Source organism: Pogoniulus pusillus, chromosome 1 (assembly GCF_015220805.1).
Source record: "Pogoniulus pusillus isolate bPogPus1 chromosome 1, bPogPus1.pri, whole genome shotgun sequence".
In the NCBI taxonomy this organism is placed as follows: domain Eukaryota; kingdom Metazoa; phylum Chordata; class Aves; order Piciformes; family Lybiidae; genus Pogoniulus; species Pogoniulus pusillus.
The window spans coordinates 1,558,648-1,581,940 of record NC_087264.1 but is presented as its reverse complement, the minus strand read 5'-3'; the positions used below and the strand labels follow the sequence as shown (position 1 = coordinate 1,581,940).

Below are 23,293 nucleotides of genomic sequence, written 5' to 3'. Positions count from 1 at the left end.
AATCAGGGAGGTTCTCCTCCCCATCTACCCTCTTCTGAAGTGGCCACAGCTGGAGTATTGGGTCCTGTTCCAGGCTCCCCAGTCCAAGAGAGACAGGAGACTACTGGAGAGAATCTATCCCTGGAGGTGTTCAAGAAAAGCCTGGATGAGGCCCTTAGTGCCATGGTCTGGTTGCTTGGCCAGGGCTGGGTGCTAAGTTGGACTGGATGAGCTTGGAGGTCTCTTCCAACCTGCTTGATTCTATGATGAAGATGCTGAGGGGCCTGAAGCATCTCGGTGAGGAGGAAAGGCTGGGAGATCTGAGGCTGTTTAGCCTAAAGAAGAGCAGCCTTAGAGGGCGTCTGATCAATGCTGATTGACAGCTAAAGGGTAGGGGTCAAGAGGATGAAGTCAGTGGTGCCCAGTGGTAGGACGAGGAGCAACAGGCAGACACTAAAATACAGGCAGTTCCATCTGACCATGAGGAGAAACTTCTGTACTGTAAGGGTGCTGCAGCCTGGGAGCAGGCTGCCCAGAGAGGGTGTGGAGTCTCCTCTGGGGAGATTCCACACCCACGTGGACGTTGTGATCCTGGGTAACCTGCTGGTGATCCTGCTTTAGCATGGTGATTGGATGAGATGATCATCAGGGATCCCTTCCTACTCCTACCATTCTGTGATTCAGCAGTTCTCCTTCCACAGCAAAATAATACATGTTATGACTAAGTGAGGTAGAGAAGGAATGATTTATCTGTCTGAATGTTGTGGGTAAGAAACTTGATTGTTACTGTAGTGCCTGTGCTAAGAACTAGTCAGATGATGTAAATAATTAATGGGAGGATTTTCTATGACAATAAAGGGTGGATAAGACAGAGGATTAATTCATCAATTTAGAACAGAGGAAGCAACTTGGTGTTCTTTTTGTAAGTGCATGGCTCTGGAATGTGTAGCTGCTGGGGAAATGCTTTGTCTTCTCTGCATCTGTCAGGGAGCTCCCATTTTAAGAAGATAGCTCCATTTGGCTTTTAAAGCTGGAGTGCTTTTCTCTGTAGGAAAGGAACACTTGCTGTTTATTCTAAAGGTGACCTCTTCATTGTTTCATTATGTCTAACAGCATTTTCTAATGCTAGGAAATATTGCCACCTTTTGCAGTAACTCTTGGGGAGGCTTCTGCCCTGAGAAGCTTATTAGAAATCCATGTGGGGATTGGGCTCTGCTACCAGAACAAGGGGACAGAGTCTCAAGCTGTGCCAGGGAGGTCTAGGCTGGATGTTAGGAGGAAGTTCCTGGCAGAGAGAGTGATTGTCATTGGAATGGGCTGCCCAGGGAGGTGGTGGAGTCTCTGTGGCTGGAGGTGTTGAAGCCAAGCCTGGCTGGAGCACTTAGTGCCATGGTCTGGTTGCTTGGGCAGGGCTGGGTGCTAGGTTGGGCTGGCTGAGCTTGGAGGTCTCTTCCAACCTGCTTGATTCTGTGATTCTGTGTTCTTTTTAGGATGAAGCATGAGAAAAATTACTCAGTTTGTGGACTGGCATGGCACCCTAAATACAACCACATTGCTTACACAGACACTGAAGGAAATCTGGGGCTGTTGGAACATATTGGTGATGGAAAGAAAGCAGATGACAAGGTGATCATCACCCAATGTTTCTTAAATTAACATGATTGTTTAGACTGCTAAGTCAGATTGAAAGTTCTGGTTTGTGTGTCCAAAGTTTCCTCTTGTGTGGAGGAAATTTCTGGAATTCCAGAAGTTTTCCTACAGTAAAACCATCAACCTTAAGCCTTAATCTGGTTTTAGGTTGCCAGTACAGTGACAAAGGACTACAATGATCTCTTTGATGGAGAAGATGATGACTATTTAAATGGAGATATTGAACCACAGTCTTCCCCAAAGCCTGGAGCTGATGAAGATGATGATGATGTCATGCCAGCTTCAGCCCATCTAAGAAGGGCAATAGTTGATGATGATGACAACTCACTAGGTACTGAATGAACTGATTATTCATAGTGCTTTAGTGCTGTTATTGAGGTGTGGGTTCTATATCCAGCTGTATAGGCTGGATGTGGGGAGAAAGTTGTTGGCAGAGAGAGTGATTGGCATTGGAATGGGCTGCTCAGGTGGAGTTTCTGTGCCTGGGGGTGTTGAAGCCAAGCTTGGCTGGGACACTTAATGCCATGGTCTGGTTGCTTGGCCAGGGCTGGGTGCTAGATTGGGCTGGCTGAGCTTGGAGCTCTCTTCCAACCTGCTTGATTAATTCTATGATTGAGATGATCTCAGCACCCTCTGTTCAGATATATTCTCCCTTATTTTTCCAGAGAAACATTAACTCTTAATTTTTCAACCTATATTCCATCATCATAATCATCATAACATTTATAAGACATAATTATTATTCTTAAACTTCTAGATATTGGGATGATAAAAGCTAATTCCAGTCTCCTGGAAAAGGAAGATGATGATGATGATCAGCCTGGTGGCTTTCCAGCTTTACCACCAACATCCACACAGCAACCTTTCTATGATGGGCCAATGCCAACCCCCAAGCAAAAGCCATTCCAGTCTGGCTCCACTCCTGCCCATCTCATGCATCGTTTCATGGTGAGTCTTACTGCTGAGTGGTTATCATAGAATGGTGGAATGTTGAGGGTTGGAAGTGCCCTCTAGAGATCACCTAGTCCAACCCTCTTGCCAGAGCAGGATCAATATTCATCAGTAGCCTTAGTTGCAGGTAGGAATGCTGAGAGGAACAGGAAACCATGCCTGATTAACATGTGGCTCAGAGGCTGGTGCCACCAACAAAATTTTGGGGTTTTGATCTTGGGGAACTTTATACAGCTCTGGGTCTGCTAGCAACAGATGGGGTACATCTGTCTTAGAGGGGGAGAAAGATCCTGGCACACATGCTGACAGGCTTGTTGAAAGGGCTTTAAACTAGGCTGGAAGGGGGAGGGGGTTGGATACAACAGTACCAGAGATGAACTGAAGCAGGCTGAGTGTGCTAAGGCAGAGGTAGGGATAAAAGCAGCAGCCCAGCTGAAGTGTATGTACAGCAGTGCATGCAGTGTGGGTAGGAAACAAGAGGAGCTGGAGGCCTTGGTACAAGAAGCAAACGATGATGTTGTCACCACAGATAAGTGGTGGGATGACTCACACAACTGGAGTGCTGTAATCAATGGCTACAGACTCTTCAGGAGAGACAGGCGAGGGAGAAGGTGGGGAGGAGTGGCCCTGGGTATCAGGCATCACAGTATCACAGTATCATCAGGGTTGGAAGAGACCTCACAGATCATCAAGTCCAGCCCTTCACCACAGAGCTCAAGGCCAGACCATGGCACCAAGTGCCACGTCCAATCCTGCCTTGAACAGCTCCAGGGACGGCGACTCCACCACCTCCCCGGGCAGCCCATTCCAGTGTCCAATGACTCTCTCAGTGAAGAACTTTCTCCTCACCTCAAGCCTAAATCTCCCCTGGCACAGCCTGAGGCTGTGTCCTCTTGTTCTGGTGCTGGCCACCTGAGAGAAGAGAGCAACCTCCTCCTGGCCACAACCACCCCTCAGGTAGTTGTAGACAGCATGCTATGGACATCATGGAAATAGAGATTATGGATGGCCAGGTTGAGTCCCTGAGGGTGAGAATTAAAGGGAAGGCCAACAAGGCTCACATCCTGGTTGGAGTCTGTTACAGACCACCCAATCAGGAAGAAGAGGTTGATATATTATTCTTTAAGCAGCTGGAGGCTGCCACAAGATCAACTGCCCTAAACCGTGGCAGGGAGGTTGGAATTAGATGATCCTTGTGGTCCCTTCCAACCCTGACTGATTCTGTGATTCTGCCCCTGTGCTCAGCACTGCTCAGGCCACCCCTGGAGTGCTGTGTCCAGTTCTGGGCTCCTCCATTGCAGAGAGATGTTGAGGTGCTGGAAGGTGTTTGGAGAAGGGCAGCAAGGCTGGGGAGGGGTCTGGAGCACAGCCCTGTGAGGAGAGGCTGAGGGAGCTGGGGGTGTGCAGCCTGCAGCAGAGGAGGCTCAGGGCAGAGCTCATTGCTGTCTGCAGCTGCCTGCAGGGAGGCTGTAGCCAGGTGGGGTTGGGCTCTGCTGCCAGGCAAGCAGCAGCAGAAGAAGGGGACACAGTCTCAAGTTGTGGCAGGGCAGGTCTAGGCTGGATGTTGTTAGGAAGTTGTTGTCAGAGAGAGTGATTGGCTTTGGAATGGGTTGCCCAGTGAGGTGGTGGAGGTGTTGAAGCCAAGGCTGGCTGGGGCACTTAGTGCCATGGTCTGGTTGACTGGATAGGGCTGGGAGCTAGGTTGGACTGGCTGAGCTTGGAGGTTTCTTCCAACCTGGCTGATTCTCTGATTCTGTGATCTCTAAGATGTCTTCCAACCGAAGCCATTCTGTGATAGGAAGTTTCTAGCAGGCTGTTTTGTGGCCCCATGTTTGATGGGTTGTTTTTGGGGGGGATTGTTTTCACTAGGTGTGGAATTCTGTTGGCATCATTCGGTGTTACAATGACGAACAGGACAATGCCATCGACGTGGAATTTCACGATACCTCCGTACACCATGCAACACACCTGCCCAACTCCCTGAATCACACAATGGCTGACCTCTCTGCTGAAGCTATCTTACTGGCCTGTGAGAGCACAGAAGAGCTTGCAAGGTAAGTCATGGCCTTGCTTTGCAAAACTCACAGCGTGGAATTGCACTTCTTCCGACACAACAGAGACACGGACCCACTAGAGCGGGTCCAGAGGAGGGCCACAAAGACAGTAAGAGAGCTGGAACCCCTCTACTACAGGGACAGGCTGAAAGAAATGGCTCTGTTCAGCCTGGAAAAGAGAAGGCTCTGGAGAGACCTTGTAACTGCATTTCAATAACTATGGGGGACCTACAAGAAGGCTGGGGAAGGACGTTTAAGGCCAGGCTGGCTGAGGCTGTGTGCAGCCTGCTCTAGGGTAGGATGTCCCTGGGCATGGCAGGGGGGCTGGAACTGGCTGATCCTTGTGCTCCCTTCCAACCCTGACTGCTTCTATGATTCTATTCTATGGTTTTTGAGAAGGCCTTGTAGTGATAGGATGAGGGACATTCTATCTAACTAGAGCAGAGTAGATTCAGGCTGGGCATCAGGAGGAAGTTCTTTAGAGTGAGAGTGGTGAAATAATGGAACAGGGTGCACACGGATCTGGTTGAGGCCCCATATCTGGAGACATTCAAGATCAGACTTGTTTTGGCCCTGGAGAGCCTGATTTAGTTGGAGATGTCCATGCTACTTTGAGACTAGCTGGACTATTTTGGCCAGAAGAATCAGATGCTAGGCTGTGAAAATGAAGCAGTGCTGATGTCTGCTGCACTCACAGGCTTACTGAGATGGATAAGAACAAGAAAATAAACACAGATAACACAGTGTCAGTGGCTCTCTGTTGCAGCTGGTGTCTGTACTTTTCTCCCTGGCCTGCTTTCTGTGTAACTAATCCTTCTGCTTCCTAACCATCCTTGCCAATCCTCCAAACTCACCTTGAACGTAAGGCAAAGTCTGGAGTAAGGTAGAGGGGTGGAAAGGAGGTGTTAGGGTGGTTAGGAGCCCCTTCTGGGCACTCTGGTTTCTGGGAGGGCTGCTGTGTGTCTGCATTACCTTTTACCTTGTCTATTGCTGTCTGTAGCTGTTCTAACTACCTGCTTGTGTGTTGTGCTAAGCTGTAAACATAAAGCTTCAGTCCTTCATTTCCAGCTTGGCTGAGTCTAGTCTGGGTGATTTCTTGAGAGAGGGGGGGCAGGTAACACCCAAACCATCACACTGTCCCTGCTCACTGCAGGGGAGTTAGAGAAGGTGACCTTTGAGAGTCCCTTCCAACCTGATGCAATCTGTGGTTCCATAAATTTCAGTTAATAATTTCAACTTTTGTTATCCTTTTTTCTTTTTTTTTTTTTTGGAGTTTTTTTGCTTTAGATGAGACTTTTTATTTAGGGGACCACTTTTAAGAAGGATTTTCACATCCACCCACTTGAAGACTTCAAGAATGTCTAAAGATATTATTTGTTCCCTGGGGACTTTCTGTTTTTTCAATCCCTTTTCCAAATTACTCTGGAAACTGCACACATTGCTAATTCAAAGCAAATTGTCAACATGAGCAATACCTTTGCAGTCTGCTCACATCAAAGTTTGCAGATGGCACCAAGCTGTGGGGCACAGTCGACTTGCTAGAGGGTCAGGATGCCATCCAGAGGGACCTGCACAGGCTGCAGAGCTGTGCCCAGGCCAACCTCTTGACATTCAGCAAGGCCAAGTGTAAGGTCCTGCACCTGGGTGGCTGCAATCCCAAGCACAGCTCCAGGCTGGGTGGGGAATGTCTGAGAGCAGCCCTGAGGAACAGGCCCTGGGGGTCTGGGGTGATGCAAAGCTCAACAGGAGCCTGCAGTGTGAGTGCAGCCCAGACACAACCCTGTGCTGGGCTGCAGCAGGAGCAGTGTGGGCACAGGGCAAGGGAGGGGATTCTGCCCCTTGGCTCTGCTCTCCTCAGACCTCTCCCGCAGTCCTGGGTGCAGTTCTGGAGCCCCCAGCACAAGCAGCACATGGAAGTGTTGGAGCCAGTGCAGAGGAGGCCACCAAGATGCTGAGAGGGCTGCAGCAGCTCTGCTCTGAGAACAGGCTGAGAGAGTTGGGGCTGTGCAGCCTGAAGAAGAGAAGGCTTTGAGGAGACCTTGGAGTGGCCTTCGAGTATCTGAAGGGGGCTACAGGAAGGCTGGGGAGGGACTATTGACAAGGTCTGGCAATGCCAGGATGAGGAGTAATGAGTTTGAAGTGGCAGAGGGGAGATTGAAAGTGGATGTTAGGAAGTTGTTTGCAGTGAGGGTGGTGAGACACTGGCACAGGTTGCCCAGGGAGGTTGTGGCGGCTCTTTCCCTGGAGGTGTTCAGGGCCAGGTTGGATGAGGCCTTGAGTGACCTGTTCTAGTGGGAGGTGTCCCTGCCTATGGAGGGGTGTTGGAACTGGATGATCCTTGAGGTCACTTCCAACCTAAACCATTCTGTGGTTCTATGAAAAGTTAATCATAAGGGCTGTGCTATTTCTTTTTATGCTGTTACTAAAGAGAAAAATTTGCAGATACCCTATAAATTATAGGTGTGAAGAACCCAAACCATGAAAACCACAGAAAGATTTACCAGCTGGGCCAGCTGGACTCTGTTCTTGCATTTAAGAGCAACAGAAATAATATTTTAGTGTTGGTTTCTTCCAAAATTATCTTGAAGAAGAACTTATAATCATAGAAGCAGGCAAGGTTGGAAGGGACCACAAGGAGCAACCAGTTCCAGCCCCCTGCCATGCCCAGGGACACCCTACCCTAGAGCAGGCTGCACACAGCCTCAGCCAGCCTGGCCTCAAACACCTCCAGCCATGGGGCCTCAGCCACCTCCCTGGGCAACCCAGTCCAGCCTCTCACCACTCTCATGCTCAACAACTTCCTCCTCACCTCCAGCCTCACTCTCCCCACCTCCAGCTTTGCTCCATTCCCACCACTCCTGGCACTCCCTCACAGCCTCAAAAGTCCCTCTCCACCCTTTTTGTAGCCCACTTCAGACCGTGGAAGGCCACAGGAAGGTCACCTGGGAGCCTCCTCTGCTCCAGCCTGCACAGCCCCAACTCTTTCAGTCTGTGCTCACAGCAGAGCTGCTGCAGCCTCTGAGCATCCTCCTGGCCCTGCTCTGGACACACTCCAGCACTTAAAGTTGCCTTCCTAGTTTCACACACATGGCATTGTGGTTGTTACCTATCAAAGTGTTATTTGTATGTTTTGGTTGTGTGGCTCAAAATGTACTTCTCAGTACAGATAGGTAGTGTCTGAAAAGCCATGGCATCTGTGAGTTGGTCATGGGCAGATTTTAGTTATTGAGAAGGTAGAATTGAAGTTACTTTTTTCCCTCCTTTTAAATAGAGCATAAATATGATGGATATATGCTGAGGGCTGATACTCAGGGGAGACTGTGCCTTCAGTGCTTCTTAATGTGAATTAAGCAGGACATTGCCTGTTTCCTACTCAAATCTCCTCTCAGACCACTGAGCTGTCTCTGTGTCAGGCTTTAGAGGCTTTACATTTACAGAGCTGGAGGTTGAGCTGGCTTTTTGGTTCTTGGGTAATAGAAGTAACACTTTGTCAAACAGAAGTTGGGAAAGACCTTTAAGATCGTCACCTCCAACCCTTCCCTAACTCCTCTGAGTCTGGTGCTAGACCACATCTCTCAGCACCACATCTCTGCACCTTTTCAACACCTCCAGGCATGGGGTTTCAACCATATATTCCAACTAACCTCAGTCTCAAGCTGTGCCAGGGGAGGTCTGGGCTGGATGTTAGGAGGAAGCTGTTGGCAGAGAGAGTGATTGGCACTGGAATGGGCTGCCCAGGGAGGTGGTGGAGTGGCCGTCCCTGGAGGTGTTGAAGCCAAGCCTGGCTGGGGCACTTAGTGCCATGGTCTGGTTGATTGGCCAGGGCTGGGTGCTAGGTTGGGCTGGCTGAGCTTGGAGCTCTCTTCCAACCTGATCCATTCTTTGATTCTCTGAACCACCTCCCTGGGGAGCCTGTTCTGGTGTTTGACAACGCAAATGACCGCCTGTAATTTGCAGTTCCTTTGTCACTACCACAGATTCCAGCTGTCTGGAATACACTGGGGTCTTTTCAGATATTGTTTTTTCCTTCCTTTAGAGATAGTTGACTGTTGTTTTTTTGTCTCCACTTCAGCAAGCTGCACTGCATTCATTTTGGCTCGTGGGATGCAAACAAGGAGTGGACAGTGGATATGCCAAAGGATGAAGACATCGAGGCCATCTGCCTAGGGCAAGGCTGGGCTGCTTGTGCCACTAGTGCTTTGCTGGTTCGTGTGCTCACAGTTGGAGGAATTCAGAAAGAGATCTTCAGCCTTCCAGGCCCAGTGGTGTCTATGGCAGGACATGGAGAGCAGTTGATGGTTGTTTATCACAGAGGTAGTATTCTCCCTTCTCTCTGTTTTTGAACTTGGGTTATGTTTTCAGCCTTTGTCTGTTACTAGCTTCAAACAAGAGTTCACCAGGAGTGTTTTATTCTTGATAATGCTTATCCTTCTTGCTCTCTTCTTGATAGTGCTGATCCTTCTGCTTGTACTTCTTGATGATGGTTTTACCAGCTCAGCTCACAGATCTTTGCCTTCTGATAGTGAGGTCCACAATTGATATTATCATAGCTAAAATTATCCTGTAGGGAAGAGGAGAATTTTATAATTAAGATCATAGAATCCAGCAGGTGGGAAGAGAGCTCCAAGCTCATCCAGTCCAACCTAGCTCCCAGCCCTATCCAGTCAACCAGACCATGGCACTAAGTGCCCCAGCCAGGCTTGGCTTCAACACCTCCAGCCACACAGACTCCACCACCTCCCTGGGCAGCCCATTCCAATGCCAATCACTCTCTCTGACAACAACTTCCTAACAACATCCAGCCTAGACCTCCCCTGGCACAGCTTCAGACTGTGTCCCCTTGTTCTGTTGCTGCTTGCCTGGCAGCAGAGCCCAACCCCACCTGGCTACAGCCTCCCTGCAGGCAGCTGCAGACAGCAATGAGCTCTGCCCTGAGCCTCCTCTGCTGCAGGCTGCACACCCCCAGCTCCCTCAGCCTCTCCTCACAGGGCTGTGCTCCAGGCCCCTCCCCAGCCTTGCTGCCCTGCTCCAAACACCTTCCAGTACCTCAACATCTCTCTGCAATGGAGGAGCCCAGAACTGAACACAGCACTCCAGGGGTGGCCTGAGCAGTGCTGAGCACAGGGGCACAAGAACCTCCCTTGTCCTGCTGCCCACACTGCTCCTGAGCCAGCCCAGGCTACCATTGGCTCTGCTGCCCACCTGGGCACTGCTGCCTCAGCTTCAGCTCCTCTCTCCCAGCACCCCCAGCTCCCTCCCTGCCTGGCTGCTCTCAGCCACTCTGGCCCCAGCCTGTAGTGCTGCTTGGAGTTGTTGTGGCCAAAGTGCAGAACCCTGCACTTGGCCTTCTTCAGTCTCATCCCATTGGCCTCTGCCCACCCATCCAGCCTGGCCAGGTCCTTCTGCAGAGCTCTGCTACCCTCCAACAGCTCCACAGCTGCTCCTAGCTTGGTGTCGTCTGCATACTTACTGATGCTGGACTCAGTCCCAAATCCTGGGAGGTCTCTTCCAACCTGGTTGATTCTGTGATGCTATGACACTAGCAGATAAAACTTGGGTTTTAGATAGGCCAGAACTGTGGGAAATTCATGAGTGGTTGTCACATGTGCTCTGTACATCCAAACTGACAAATAATCTCTTGCCTGACACTGGTATTCATGGGTAAACCTGCATTAGAACTGGGGTTTGATTCAAAACTTAGATTTAGCATGGAGATGAGACAATTCTTTTTTGTAGCACAGTTATTGAATCACTTCTTCCTAGGAACTGGCTTTGATGGGGACCAGTGCCTTGGAGTCCAGCTGATGGAACTAGGAGAAAAGAAAAGACAGATTTTGCACGGAGAGCCTCTTTCCCTGACAAGGAAATCCTACTTGGTATGGCTTGGATTCTCTGCAGAAGGTAGGAGATACCTGCCTGAGTGATGCTCAGAAACTTGACAGCTACTGTGGGGACTTTGGGGAAGGGTCAGGCTGATTAAAGCCCTTTTTGTAATGCTGACCTTGGGCCCTCAGTGTTTTGTTCCAATCTCAGTAATTAAAAAATCCTTTTTTAAATAACTTTAATATATTTCTATATATTATAACTTTTCTGTTCCTTTAATTGATTTACCAGAAATCCTGAATATGTTTCCACTCTGAATAGAATACACTCAAATGCTATCAGAGCTTGTTTGGCTGATTGTTTGCTCTGCTCAGCTGAAGGAATTAAACTGCATTCATACACCATCATAAGTGTGTTCAGCTATCTCAGCAAAAGCTCCCCCACCCACCTCCCAAAATTGCTTGGGAGCAGCTTTGATGATAACCAGATAAAGTAGTTGTAAAATAGTGAATTTTCTTTGGGTATTTACCCAAGCAGTCTGAGGAAGAGAGACTGAGAGACTTGGGTCTGTTTAGCCTGGAGAAGAGATGCCTGAGCTGGGGTATGGTCAGTGCTGGTTGATATCTAAAGTGTGAGGGTCGAGAGGGCAGGGCCAGACTCTTTTCAGTGGTTCTAGGTGACAGGCAATGGGCACAATCTGGAACATAGGAGGTTCTACCTGCTGCCTGAGCTGGGATCTGGTCAGTGCTGGTTGATATCTAAAGTGTGAGGGTCAAGAGGACAGGGCCAGACTCTTCAGTGGTTCCTGGTGACAGGCAGTGGGCACAAAGTGGAACACAGGAGCTTTCACCTAAACCTAGGGCAAACCCTTTTTGCTGTGAGGCTGCTGGTGTCCTGAAACAGGCTGCCCAGAGAGGTTGTAGAGTCTCCTTCTCCGGAGAGACTTCAAACCCACCCGGCATTGTGATCCTAGGCAGCCTGCCGTGGTTGGCCCTACTCTAGCAGGGAGGCTGGACTCGATGATCTCTGGAGGTCCCTTCCAACCCTCCCTGTGGTGTGAGTCTGTGGTTTCCTGAAGCGTGCTGAAGGGGAGCTGTGAGCTGGCCGGCAGTAGAGTTGAGCCGGCAGGAGGTGGCGTAGCTTTCTAAGCAAACGAGTTTTGCACAGCTGGGTTGTGCTGCCTGCGTGGGAGGATGTGGTGATCGAGATCCATTAACCATCGTTTCCCAGCAGTACCCACCAGTGCAGGCTGCCTCCTGCTGTAATGAACTGCCTGCCAGCGTTAATTGTTTGTGCCAAACAGGTACCCCCTGTTACGTGGATTCCGAAGGACTCGTCCGGATGCTGAACCGAGGGCTGGGGAACACTTGGATTCCAGTCTGTAACATGAGAGAGCACTGCAAAGCAAAATCAGATCATTACTGGGTGGTTGGCATCCATGAGAATCCCCAGCAGCTCAGGTCAGATAGTTCACAAGGAAATCCTTTGTTTGCTTTGGTTTTCCATTACAGAACTCGTCCTGCTAAGAGAAACTGGAAACAGCTCCTCAAAGAGGAGGCTACTAAACACGCACAGCAAAGGATTGAGTTCATAAATGTAACTCTGTGTGTGGATGTTTCATCACTACATTGGTTTTGAGTGAAGTCATGAGAGTTTTATAACCTGCAACTGACCAATTGGGGCTTTTTGCCTTGTGCTTTGTTATGAAAGCACACATCTTGGATGCAGACACAGTCAGCAAACTGAATTTTTGCTAGAGAAACCTACTCAAAAGAGGTGGTTGCTGTTAGGAATATGCTTCTGCTGTTGATGGCCTTTGTGGAGTTGGGTTTTTGTGGGTATTTGGGTTATTTCTGTTGTTGTTTTCCCCTATTCTCCCCCTTGTTTCCCCCTTTTGTTACTTAGAGAGGAACCCTATAATTAATCTGCATCCTTAGACATAGATAAATCAGAACTGTTGCATTAATATTTGAACTGTGGCCCTGAAGAACAATTCTGTATTTAAAGTCACTCCAAAATTTAGCTGTGAGTTATAGAATCATAGAATCAGTCAGGGTTGGAAGGGATCATAAGGGTCATCCACTTCCAACCCCCCTGCCATGCCCAGGGACACCCTACCCTAGAGCAGGCTGCACACAGCCTCAGTCAGCCTGGCCTGAAACACCTCCAGCCATGGGGCTTCAACCACCTCCCTGGGCAACCCAGTCCAGCCTCTCACCACTCTCATGCTCAACAACTTCCTCCTCACCTCCAGCCTCACTCTCCCCACCTCCAGCTTTGCTCCATTCCCCCCACTCCTGGCACTCCCTCATAACCTGAAAAGTCTCTCCCCAGCTTTTTGGAGGCCCCCTTCAGATCCTGGAAGACCACAAGAAGGTCCCCTGGGAGCCTCCTCTTCTCCAGCCTGCACAGCCCCAACTCCCTCAGGCTGGAGCACCTCTCCTATGAGGACAGCCCTCTGATCAACCCAGTGGCCATTACATTATCACATGTGATAGTGGTGATGTTTCTGTTGATGGTAACACTCATCCTGGACATGAGTTTCTGAGCTGTGTTCATAGTTCTCCCTATTCAGTGAGCTGTGTTCTTTTCCTACCAGAGCAGAATCCATCAGCTCCCATATTTTACTGAATTGTAGGCTTTTCTTCTTTGCTAGCCACACACAGTTGTGGAGTTTGGAGGGAGCCTGCATTTCATTTGGATTTATCTGACATTCTTTTTACTCCTCTCTTGGCAAAGAAGGAAATAATTTGACATCACTGGTAAATGTCAATTCACTCTAAATCATTAAATAATGTTGGCCTCCAGAGAAAGCACACCAAAATGTGCAGGACACATCACATTGATGAGATGGTCAACTGTGAGGCTGTCATCATGAGGTTTTTTTTCCTTCTACACTGAGGGAGAGAGCTGCTCCGTGTGGCAAAAGCCCATTTTATTCAAAGCCACTGGCACATTACAGCTAAGATGGGGGAGGGTTGTTGTAGCAACACCATATGCCTTAATTAACACAGATAGCCAGAGCACTAATGCTTCCTGGGTTATTTTTTCCCTTCTTCCTAGTGTCTAAAGCAGCAGCTTAGAAAATGCTGCTTTGTCAATGCTGCTTTGCTGCTGCTGCTGGAAATTCAGCTCTGCCCCAGTCGATGTTTAGTTGAAGTGATTGTTACCAGAAAGCATTCAGTTAAATGGGATGAAACAATAGGACTGCTTTTAGCATCTGCTTAGCCTTCTTTTCCCCTGCCCTTTTCTTTCTCTGACAAGGAAATCCTGCTTGGTATGGGTGGGATTCTCTGCAGAAGGTAGGAGATACCTGCCTGAGTGATGCTCAGAAACTTGACAGCTACTGTGAGAACTTTGGGGGAGAGTCAGGCTGATTAAAGCCCTTTTTGTAATGCTGACCTTGGGCCCTCAGTGTTTTGTTTCAATCTCAGTAACAAAAAAAATCCTTTTTTATGTAACTTTAATATATTTCTATATATTACAACTTTTCTGTTCCTTTAATATACTTACCAGAAATTCTGAATGTGTTTCCACTCTGAATAGAATACACTCAAATGTTATCAGAGCTTGTTTTGCTGATTGTTTGCTCTGCTCAGCTGAAAGAATTAAACTGCATTCATACACCCCTCCACCCCCCCTCTCTATGTCTGGGCACAGCACTTGCTCTCCCCATGAACTCCAAAACCCCCTCCTCAGAATAACTGATAGGTCTGCCTGCTCTTGGTCCAGTGGCTTCAGTTGTTCAGTGCTTTCTGAGTTTACTAAATTTCATTTACCTTCTGTAATAGCTGCTAAATGCTGTGTCCTGTGAGATAGAGATCTGTGTCTGTGCTGTGCCACCTCTGGAGCTTCTGGTGTCAACCAGAGCAGCACAATGCTTTGCTGTTTGAAGCATCTTTTGTTGGTCGCAGGGTGAAAACAACCCTTTCCAACTCCATCTTTCATGTTGCTGTATTTAAGTCAGTAATTTAATTACTGCTTTAGAAAGAACAAATCCTCTTAAAGTGTCTTGCTTCTCAGGAGACAGAGTTTAGGTGTAGAAGTGGTGGCTGTAGGTGCTGAGGCTTTTGTGGTTTTGTCTCTCTTTACACAGGTGTATTCCTTGTAAAGGAGCTCGATTCCCTCCTACGCTGCCCCGGCCTGCTGTAGCAATACTATCCTTCAAACTTCCTTACTGTCAAGTTGCCACAGAAAAGGGACAGATGGAGGTAAGGAACAGTGTTGAGTCCACACCCTCAGATATCCTCCTAGCAGAGATGGCACACAATTCCTGTTAATCCTCTCTGCTGTGAAAGAGGGTGCTACAAACTCTGAGTACGACACAGAGCCAAGGAGGTTATTTGGGCTGGGTGGTTTTGTTCAGCTGCTCTGCTGTGGTTTGGTTCATAGAATCATAGAATCAACCAGGTTGGAAGAGACCTCCAAGATCATCCAGTCCAACCTAGCACCCAGCCCTAACCAATCAACCAGACCATGGCACTAAGTGCCTCAGCCAGGCTTTTCTTGAAGACCCCCAGGGACGGTGCCTCCACCACCTCCCTGGGCAGCCCATTCCAATGCCAATCACTCTCTCTGTGAAGAACTTCCTCCTAACATCCAGCCTATACATACCCTGGCACAACTTGAGACTGTGTCCCCTTGTTCTATTGCTGCTTGCCTGGGAGAAGAGGCCACCCCCCACCTGGCTACAATGCCCCTTCAGGTAGTTGTAGACAGTAATAAGATCACCCCTGAGCCTCCTCTTCTCCAGGCTAAACAGGCCCAGGTCCCTCAACCTCTCCTCATAGGATTTGTGCTCCAGGCCCCTCACCAGCTTTATTGCCCTTCTCTGGACATGTTCCAGCACCTCAACATCTTTCTTGAATTGAGGGTCCCAGAACTGGACACAGCACTCAAGGTGTGGCCTGACCAGTGCTGAGTACAGGGGCAGAATAACCTCCCTTGTCCTACTGGCCACACTGTTCCTGATGCAGGCCATGATGCCATTGGCTCTCTTGGCCACCTGGGCACACAACTGTTCCTAGAAAAATACCAGCTAAAGCTGCTAGAGCTCATATAAGGTTATATTTATACAGCATCTATTTCTGACACGTCAAGTCTCTCTCACTCTCTCTTTTATTTTTCTAGTGGTTCATGTTCTAACAGGCACCAGATTTGGGGATCCAAATTAAGACTCCCTTTAAGGTCTATTTTTTAATATGTTAGGCATAACAACATTTCTGGGAGATGCTTGTGGCGTTTTTTCCCAAACAAATTCATGCTCAAATTCATGTAATTACTCTGAAAACAGAGCCTTCTGCACTGGCTGCTGCTCTTAAGGCAGAGGATGCTGAAGTGAAATGTAATTGTGGAGAATCATAGAATCAAGCAGGTTGGAAGAGACCTCCAAGCTCATCCAGTCCAACCTAGCACCAAGCCCTGCCCAATCAACCAGACCATGGCACTAAGTGCCCCAGCCAGGCTTGGCTTCAACACCTCCAGCCACACAGACTCCACCACCTCCCTGGGCAGCCCATTCCAATGCCAATCACTCTCTCTGACAACAGCTTCCTAACAACATCCAGCCTAGACCTGCCCTGGCACAGCTTCAGACTCTGTCCCCTTCTGTTGCTGCTTGCCTGGCAGCAGAGCCCAACCCCACCTGGCTACAGTTTCCCTTCAGGGAGCTGCAGACAGCAATGAGCTCTGCCCTGAGCCTCCTCTGCTGCAGGCTGCACACCCCCAGCTCCCTCAGCCTCTCCTCACAGGGCTGTGCTCCAGGCCCCTCCCCAGCCTTGCTGCCCTTCTCCAAACACCTTCCAGCACCTCAACATCTCTCCTGAATTCAGGAGCCCAGAACTGGACACAGCACTCCAGGGGTGTCCTGAGCAGTGCTGAGCACAGGGGCACAAGAACCTCCCTTGTCCTGCTGCCCACACTGCTCCTGAGCCAGCCCAGGATGCCATTGGCTCTGCTGCCCACCTGGACACTGCTGCCTCAGCTTCAGCTCTTCTCTCCCACCACCCCCAGCTCCCTCCCTGCCTGGCTGCTCTCAGCCACTCTGGCCCCAGCCTGTAGTGCTGCTTGGAGTTGTTGTGGCCAAAGTGCAGAACCCTGCACTTGGCCTTGTTCATTCTCATCCCATTGGCCTCTGCCCACCCATCCAGCCTGGCCAGGTCCCTCTGCAGGGCTCTGCTACCCTCCAGCAGCTCCACAGCTGCTCCTAGCTTGGTGTCATCTGCAGACTTACTGATGCTGGACTCAATCCCCTGCTCCAGATCATCAGTAAAGATGTTGAACAGGACTGTGCCCAGCACTGATCCCTGGGGCACACAGCTGGTGCCAGCTGCCAGCTGGATGTGGCACCATTCACCTCCACTCTGGGCCCAGCTCTCCAGCCAGTTCTTGACCCCTATCAGAGTGAATCTGTGCAAGCCAGGAGCTGCCAGCTGTGCCAGGAGCCTATTGTGGCAGAGGGTGTCAAAGGCTTTGCTGCCATCCAGGTAGACTCCAGCTACAGCCTCCCATATTCACCAGGCAGGGAACCTAAAAGGTCTAAGCTGGATGTTAGGAGGAAGTTGTTGTCAGAGAGAGTGATTGGCATTGGAATGGGCTGCCCAGGGAGGTGGTGGAGTCACTGTGCCTGGAGGTGTTGCAGCCAAGCCTGGCTGGGGCACTTAGTGCCATGGTCTGGTTGCTTGGCCAGGGCTGGGTGCTAGGTTGGGCTGGCTGAGCTTGGAGCTCTCTTCCAAACTCGTTGGTCCTATGATCAGGTTGGTCAGGCAGGACCTGCCTTTCCTAAACCCATGCTGGCTGGGCCTGATCCCTTGGCCATCCTGTAGGTGCTTTGTGATGGCACTCAAGAGGAGCTGTTCCATGACCTTGCCTGGAACTGAGGTCAGGCTGACAGGTCTGGAATTTTCTGCTTCCTCCCTCCAGCCCTTCTTGTGGGTAAGTGCTTGTTAGTGTGGTCACTTTTTTATCCCCTCAGTACTCAGTGGCTTCTGAAGAGAACTGTGTATCCCTCACCCTCTTCATCAGAGGAAAGGAGCAGTAGAGTCTGTGAAATACTGTTGGACATTAAGCTGTGAACTACATTTTCTCCTCTGACCTCCATCTTTCTGCCTTCCCCAGGAGCAGTACTGGCGTTCTGTTGTGTTTCACAACCACACAGATTACTTATCAAGGAATGGCTATGAGCTGGATGGAACTGCTAAAAGTCAGGCACTGAAGGAACAGCAGGAACTGCTAATGAAGCTTTTTGCTGTAAGTACAAATAAAGAAGCACTGGAAAGAATTCCTGAGGCTTCATTTTGGATGGGTGGCATCCAATGGAAGTTTTGATGTGATTGCTCTCCTTGGAAGTCTGCCTAGTGGCTGGCAGTCCAACTAGTTCAGGCTAGGACAGGAGATGAGCTGCAGTTAGTACTGGTACTGCTTACCAGTGTGAAAAGCAGGGGGACGAGGGGAACAAAAAAAGAGCTTTTTCTTGGCTCCTGGTTGAATCATAGAATAGAATCAGGCAGGGTTGGAAGGGACCACAAGGAGCAGCCAGTTCCAACCCCCCTGCCATGCCCAGGGACACCCTACCCTAGAGCAGGCTGCACACAGCCTCAGCCAGCCTGGCCTCAAACACCTCCAGCCATGGGGCCTCAACCACCTCCCTGGGCAACCCAGTCCAGCCTCTCACCACTCTCCTGCTCAGCAACTTCCTCCTCACCTCCAGCCTCACTCTCCCCTCTTCCAGCTTTGCTCCATTCCCCCCAGGCCTGGCACTCCCTCACAGCCTCAAAAGTCCCTCCCCAGCTGTTTTGGAAGCCCCCTTCATGTGCTGGAAGGCCACAAGAAGGTCCCCTGGGAGCCTCCTCTGCTCCAGCCTGCACAGCCCCAACTCTTTCAGGCTGTGCTCACAGCAGAGCTGCTGCAGCCTCTCAGCATCCTCCTGGCCCTGCTCTGGACACACTCCAGCCTCTCCACAGCCCTCTTGTCCCAGGGGCTCCAGAGCTGGATGCAGGACTCCAGGTGGGGTCTCAGCAGAGCACAGCAGAGGGGGAGAATCCCCTCCCTGGCCCTGCTGGCCACACTGCTGCTGCTGCAGCCCAGGCTCTGCTTGGCCCTCCGGGTTGCTGGTGCTGCTTTGCCTTTGTTCATTCCCTTCACCCAGACCATAACATTCTGTTCCTAGAGGCTTGGGAGGAGCTGTGTGCCTGCAAGGTGTGTAATCCTCAGGGCTTCTTCTCTTTCAGCTGTCCTGCAAGCTGGAGCGTGAATTCCGCTGCATGGAGCTTGCTGAGCTCATGACTCACAGCGTTGTGAATTTAGCGATCAAGTACGCCTCTCGCTCCCGAAGGCTGAACTTAGCTCAGAGACTCAGTGAAATGGCTGTAGAAAAAGCAAGAGAGTTGGCAACAGCAGAGGAAGATGAAGAGGAGGAGGAGGAGGATTTCCCAAAGCCCTCACGTGCTGGGTAACACAAACTTCTGAGACTAGAACCCTGGGAACGCTCCCTGTGGATCTGTTCACACTGATCCAGCTTAGGGACATCTTGGCCATTGTTTGTGATGTGTTAGCTACAAGGTAACAGCTCACATTGCTCTACTTAAACTGTGTATGCTAGCATCAGAGAATCAAGCACCTTGGAAGAGACCTCCAAGCTCATCCAGCCCAACCTAGCAACCAGCCCTGCCCAAGCAACCAGACCATGGCACTAAGTGCCTCAGCCAGGATTGGCTTCAACACCTCCAGCCACAGAGACTTCACCACCTCCCTGGGCAGCCCATTCCAATGCCAATCACTCTCTCTGACAACAACTTCCTAACAACATCCAGCCTAGACCTGCCCTGGCACAACTCCAGACTGTGTCCCCTTCTTCTGGTGCTGCTTGCCTGGCAGCAGAGCCCAACCCCACCTGGCTACAGCCTCCCTGCAGGCAGCTGCAGACAGCAATGAGCTCTGCCCTGAGCCTCCTCTGCTGCAGGCTGCACACCCCCAGCTCCCTCAGCCTCTCCTCACAGGGCTCTGCTCCAGGCCCCTCCCCAGCCTTGCTGCCCTTCTCCAAACACCTTCCAGCACCTCAACATCTCTCTGCAATGGAGGAGGCCAGAACAGGTCACAGCTCTCAAGGTGTGGCCAAACGTGTGTTTAAACGGCAGTAGAATGATAGTCTTGGGGTGGTTTGGGTGTGAAGGGACTGTTAAGGGTCATTTAATTCAACCTCCCTGCAGTCAGCAGGGACATTGAGCAACCTTGATCTAGGTGAAGGAGTCCCAAACAACCTGAGAAATGAGGAAAGCTGGTTTATGTTTGCATTTATATTTGCAGCAAAGGGATTTGGCAGCCATAAGTGCACTCTGAGGCAGGTGGCAGAAGGCTGCTGTTTCTGTTTGGCTGTCTGCTCCTGCGTTCGGGGCCGTCTGAAGGCCAGTGCATGTGCTCAGCTGCGTGTGAGTTTCGGGCAGTTTCATCACCCTGTGTGGTCTCTCATGGAACTACAACTGCTCGGCCGGTGCAGGGAGCTGCAGTCGGTGTTTCAGGGTCAACTGAAGCACTTAATGAGCCTTTATTCTGTTTTTAGTAACCATCACAGTTTAATCAGAGGTAGAATGTAAATAAATGCCTGATGTTATTGGTCTTACTTCCTAAATTAGGCAAGTAAGTTACCTTCCATTGTTCCAGCTTTCCCTCTGAATGTGGCAACCACTTCCTTCCTGATGGATTCCTTCCATTTAGTTACAGCAACTCTGCCAGGGAGTGGAGTCGGCAGCCAGTCAGAAGTGTTCAGCAGGACCAAGAAATGGAAGGTGCTGAGGAGAGTGATGCCTGTGAGGAGGAAGAAGAAACACCAGAAGTGCATAAACAGAGTAAGAAAAACATGTTCTCTGAATGGGCTGGATATGGTTTGGATGTGTCTTTCACAGGCTTGATAAGGTGTTACTGTGTCCAGTTCTGGGCCCCTCAGGAGAGATGTTGAGGTGCTGGAAGGTGTTGAGAGAAGGGCAGCAAGGCTGGGGAGGGGCCTGGAGCACAGCCCTGTGAGGAGAGGCTGAGGGAGTTGGGGGTGTGCAGCCTGCAGCAGAGGAGGCTCAGGGCAGAGCTCATTGCTGTCTGCAGCTGCCTGCAGGGAGGCTGTAGCCAGGTGGGGTTGGGCTCTGCTGCCAGGCAAGCAGCAATAGAGCAAGGGGACACAGCCTCAAGCTATGCCAGGGGAGGTTCAGGCTGGATGTTGTTAGGAAGTTGTTGTCAGAGAGAGTGATTGGCATTGGAATGGGCTGCCCAGGGAGGCGGTGGAGTCTGTGTGGCTGGAGGTGTTGAAGCCAAGCCTGGCTGGGGCACTTAGTGCCATGGTCTGTTTGATTGGGCAGGGCTGGGTGCTAGGTTGGGCTGGCTGAGCTTGGAGCTCTCTTCCAACCTGCTTGATTCTATGACTCTATGAGTTGTGGAAAATTCCCTGATGATATGTCATTTGGATAACTCAGCAGTCCACAGGCCTGTACAAACAATGAGTTTTGTGTTGTTAGTTTTGGTTTTGTTCTTCTGAGATAAAACTTAGGTAAGACAGGCTTACCACCTGTCCCAGGTCAGCACAAGTGAGGTACAGGAGGTTTGCTTTAGATCCAATGACATAAAGAGAAAGTAATCCCATTTGCTTCACTGGCTTCTGAAACTGCAGCTGTCCCAAGGGCAGGCTTTTCTGCTGCCTGGTGGAAGCAGGGCTGCTGCTGTCCAATCTGTCTTGTTTGGGTGTTGATGTGTGAAAAAAATCACAGAGTGGTAAGGATTGGAGTGGACCTCTGGAGATTATCCAGTCCAGCACCCCTGCTAAAGCAGGGTCACCCAGAGCAGGTCACCAAGGATCACAGTGTCCAGATGGATTTGGAATCTCTCCAGAGAAGGAGACTCCACTGCCTCTCTGGGCAGCCTGCCCAAATGCCCTGGCACCCTCGAAGGAAAGAGGCTTTTCCTTATGTGTAGATGGAACCTCCTGTGTTCCAGTTGGTGCCCATCCCCTTGTCCTGTCACTGGGCATCACTGAGAAGATTCTGGCCTCATCCTTTTTCCCCCCACCCTTTAGTTATTGATCAGCACTGAGGAGATCCTCTTTCATGGAACAGAGCCCCATGTGCCTCAGCCTTTCCTGCTCAGACTGAGGTTCCAAGCCCCTTAGCTTTGTCATAGTCCTCTCTTGGACTCTCTCCAGTAATTGCCTGTCTCTTGAACACCTGTACTGGTGCAGGGCTTTGTTCCTTCCCAGGTGCAGGACTCTACACTTGCCCTTGTTGAACCTCATAAGGTTTCTCTGCACCCAGGTGTCTCTGAGTGGCAGTATGGCCTGATGGTGTGCCAGCCAGTCCTCTCAGCTTTGCATCAGCAGCTAGCTTGCTGAGAGCACTCCATCCTTTGCTCCAGGTCACTGATGGAGATGCTGAACAAGGCTGAGAAGTGGAATAATGGCACAGGAGTGACAGGTTAACATGCAGTTAACTCCTGCCTGTGGGCATCCTGTTACCTGGAGTCCCCTCTGGGAGATGAGTGGCAGTGCCTACTGAGTGAGCAGGTCCATATTCCAGCCTGTGTCTTGCAGTTGCTGCAGGGAAGCAAGTTTAGTGTCTGTCACCTGCTCTGCCACAGCTTGCCATAACCATTTGAGGGACCCCTGGGGAATTCTTCTCTTGTCTGATCCCATTTCTCATGCACTGGGTAACCTTGTGAAACAACTGCTTCAGTTTCAGCTCAAATCTTGCAGCAGTTGAACAGGTAGACAAGTAGTTTGCTGGGCACACTTGTTCAGGTTTAAGCACCTTAAGGTTTAAGCAATAAGTATACAACTGTCAGTTGAATGTAGGTGGAAGTAGTATGGTTCTGCAAGGCTGTGTGCCCAGTCTGAAGACTCTGAGCCCTGCTTTGAAATGTGGATTGTGTAACTTGTCTGTCTGGGGGTGTTGTTCTAAAGAAGTCATGCTGTTACATTTTGTTGTACTTAAATATGTGCCTCTTCCTTTGTTCTGAAGGGCCAAATCCTTTCTCCAGGAGTGCCACCTCAGCAGAGGTCCCTGCTCCTAAGTCCAGTGAGTACACCTCCACTTATTCCAGGATCAGAACTTTGTCATGCTTCTTGATAAGTGTTCAGTTTTGGGCTCCTCGCTACAAGAAGGACATTGGGGTCCTGAAGTGAGTCCAGAGAAGGGCAACAAAGCTGGTAAAGGGCCTGCCTGGAGAACAGGGCTGGTGAGGAGCAGGGGATTGTTTTTAGCCTGGAGAAAAGGAGGCTGAGGGGAGACCTTCTCACTCTGTACAGCTCCCTGAAAGGAGGTTAGAGCCAGGTAGGGACTGGTCTCCTCTACCTGCTAACAAGTGACAGGATGAGAGGTAATGGCCTCAGGTTGCACCAGTGAAGATTTGGGTTGGATACTGGAAAAAAATTCTTCATTGAAAGTGCTCTCAAATACTGGAAGAGGCTCCCCAGATAAGTGGTTGGATCCCCATCCCTGGAGGTGTTTAGGAAACGCACAGATGTTGTGCTGGGGGACATGGATTAGCACCAGACTTGATGGAATTAGGGAATGGTTGGACTTCAGGATCTTAAAGGTCTTTTCCAACCAAAACCATTCTATGAATCTACATCTTCCCAGATCCTCCACTCTCCTGTTACTGCCACAGTTCAGTGCATAACAGTGCTGTTGAGTGGTAGCTGAGACTGATTCTTGCTCTCATGTTTTTAAGAGGTTCCCTGCTCCTGTTGATGTCTTCTTTACCTAATGGGTTCCACAACACTGTTCTGATTGCCTTAGCCACACCAAATGCCTGCCTGGTTATGTCATGAAGGCATTCTTTGGGGTGGGAGAGATGAGGGCAGT

General features: G+C 50.1%; 1 protein-coding gene across 8 annotated transcripts in view; it reads left to right on the top strand.

Annotated features, from left to right (window-relative positions):
• WDHD1 (WD repeat and HMG-box DNA binding protein 1) overlaps positions 1–23,293 on the top strand; it is a 56,378-nt gene that overhangs the window by 22,099 nt on the left and 10,986 nt on the right. For 6 of the 8 annotated variants that reach the window (XM_064146620.1, XM_064146709.1, XM_064146530.1 and 3 more), the window contains exons 10-21: positions 1,470–1,605; positions 1,777–1,960; positions 2,387–2,577; positions 4,450–4,634; positions 8,707–8,948; positions 10,398–10,535; positions 11,761–11,917; positions 14,554–14,668; positions 17,574–17,705; positions 18,686–18,906; positions 20,115–20,299; positions 22,448–22,504. In XM_064146620.1, coding sequence (XP_064002690.1) covers positions 1,470–1,605; positions 1,777–1,960; positions 2,387–2,577; positions 4,450–4,634; positions 8,707–8,948; positions 10,398–10,535; positions 11,761–11,917; positions 14,554–14,668; positions 17,574–17,705; positions 18,686–18,906; positions 20,115–20,299; positions 22,448–22,504 — 1,943 coding nt within the window. The remainder of the gene's footprint in view (positions 1–1,469; positions 1,606–1,776; positions 1,961–2,386; positions 2,578–4,449; positions 4,635–8,706; positions 8,949–10,397; positions 10,536–11,760; positions 11,918–14,553; positions 14,669–17,573; positions 17,706–18,685; positions 18,907–20,114; positions 20,300–22,447; positions 22,505–23,293) is intronic. The other 2 variants (XM_064146885.1, XM_064146818.1) reach the window with 1 other exon arrangement.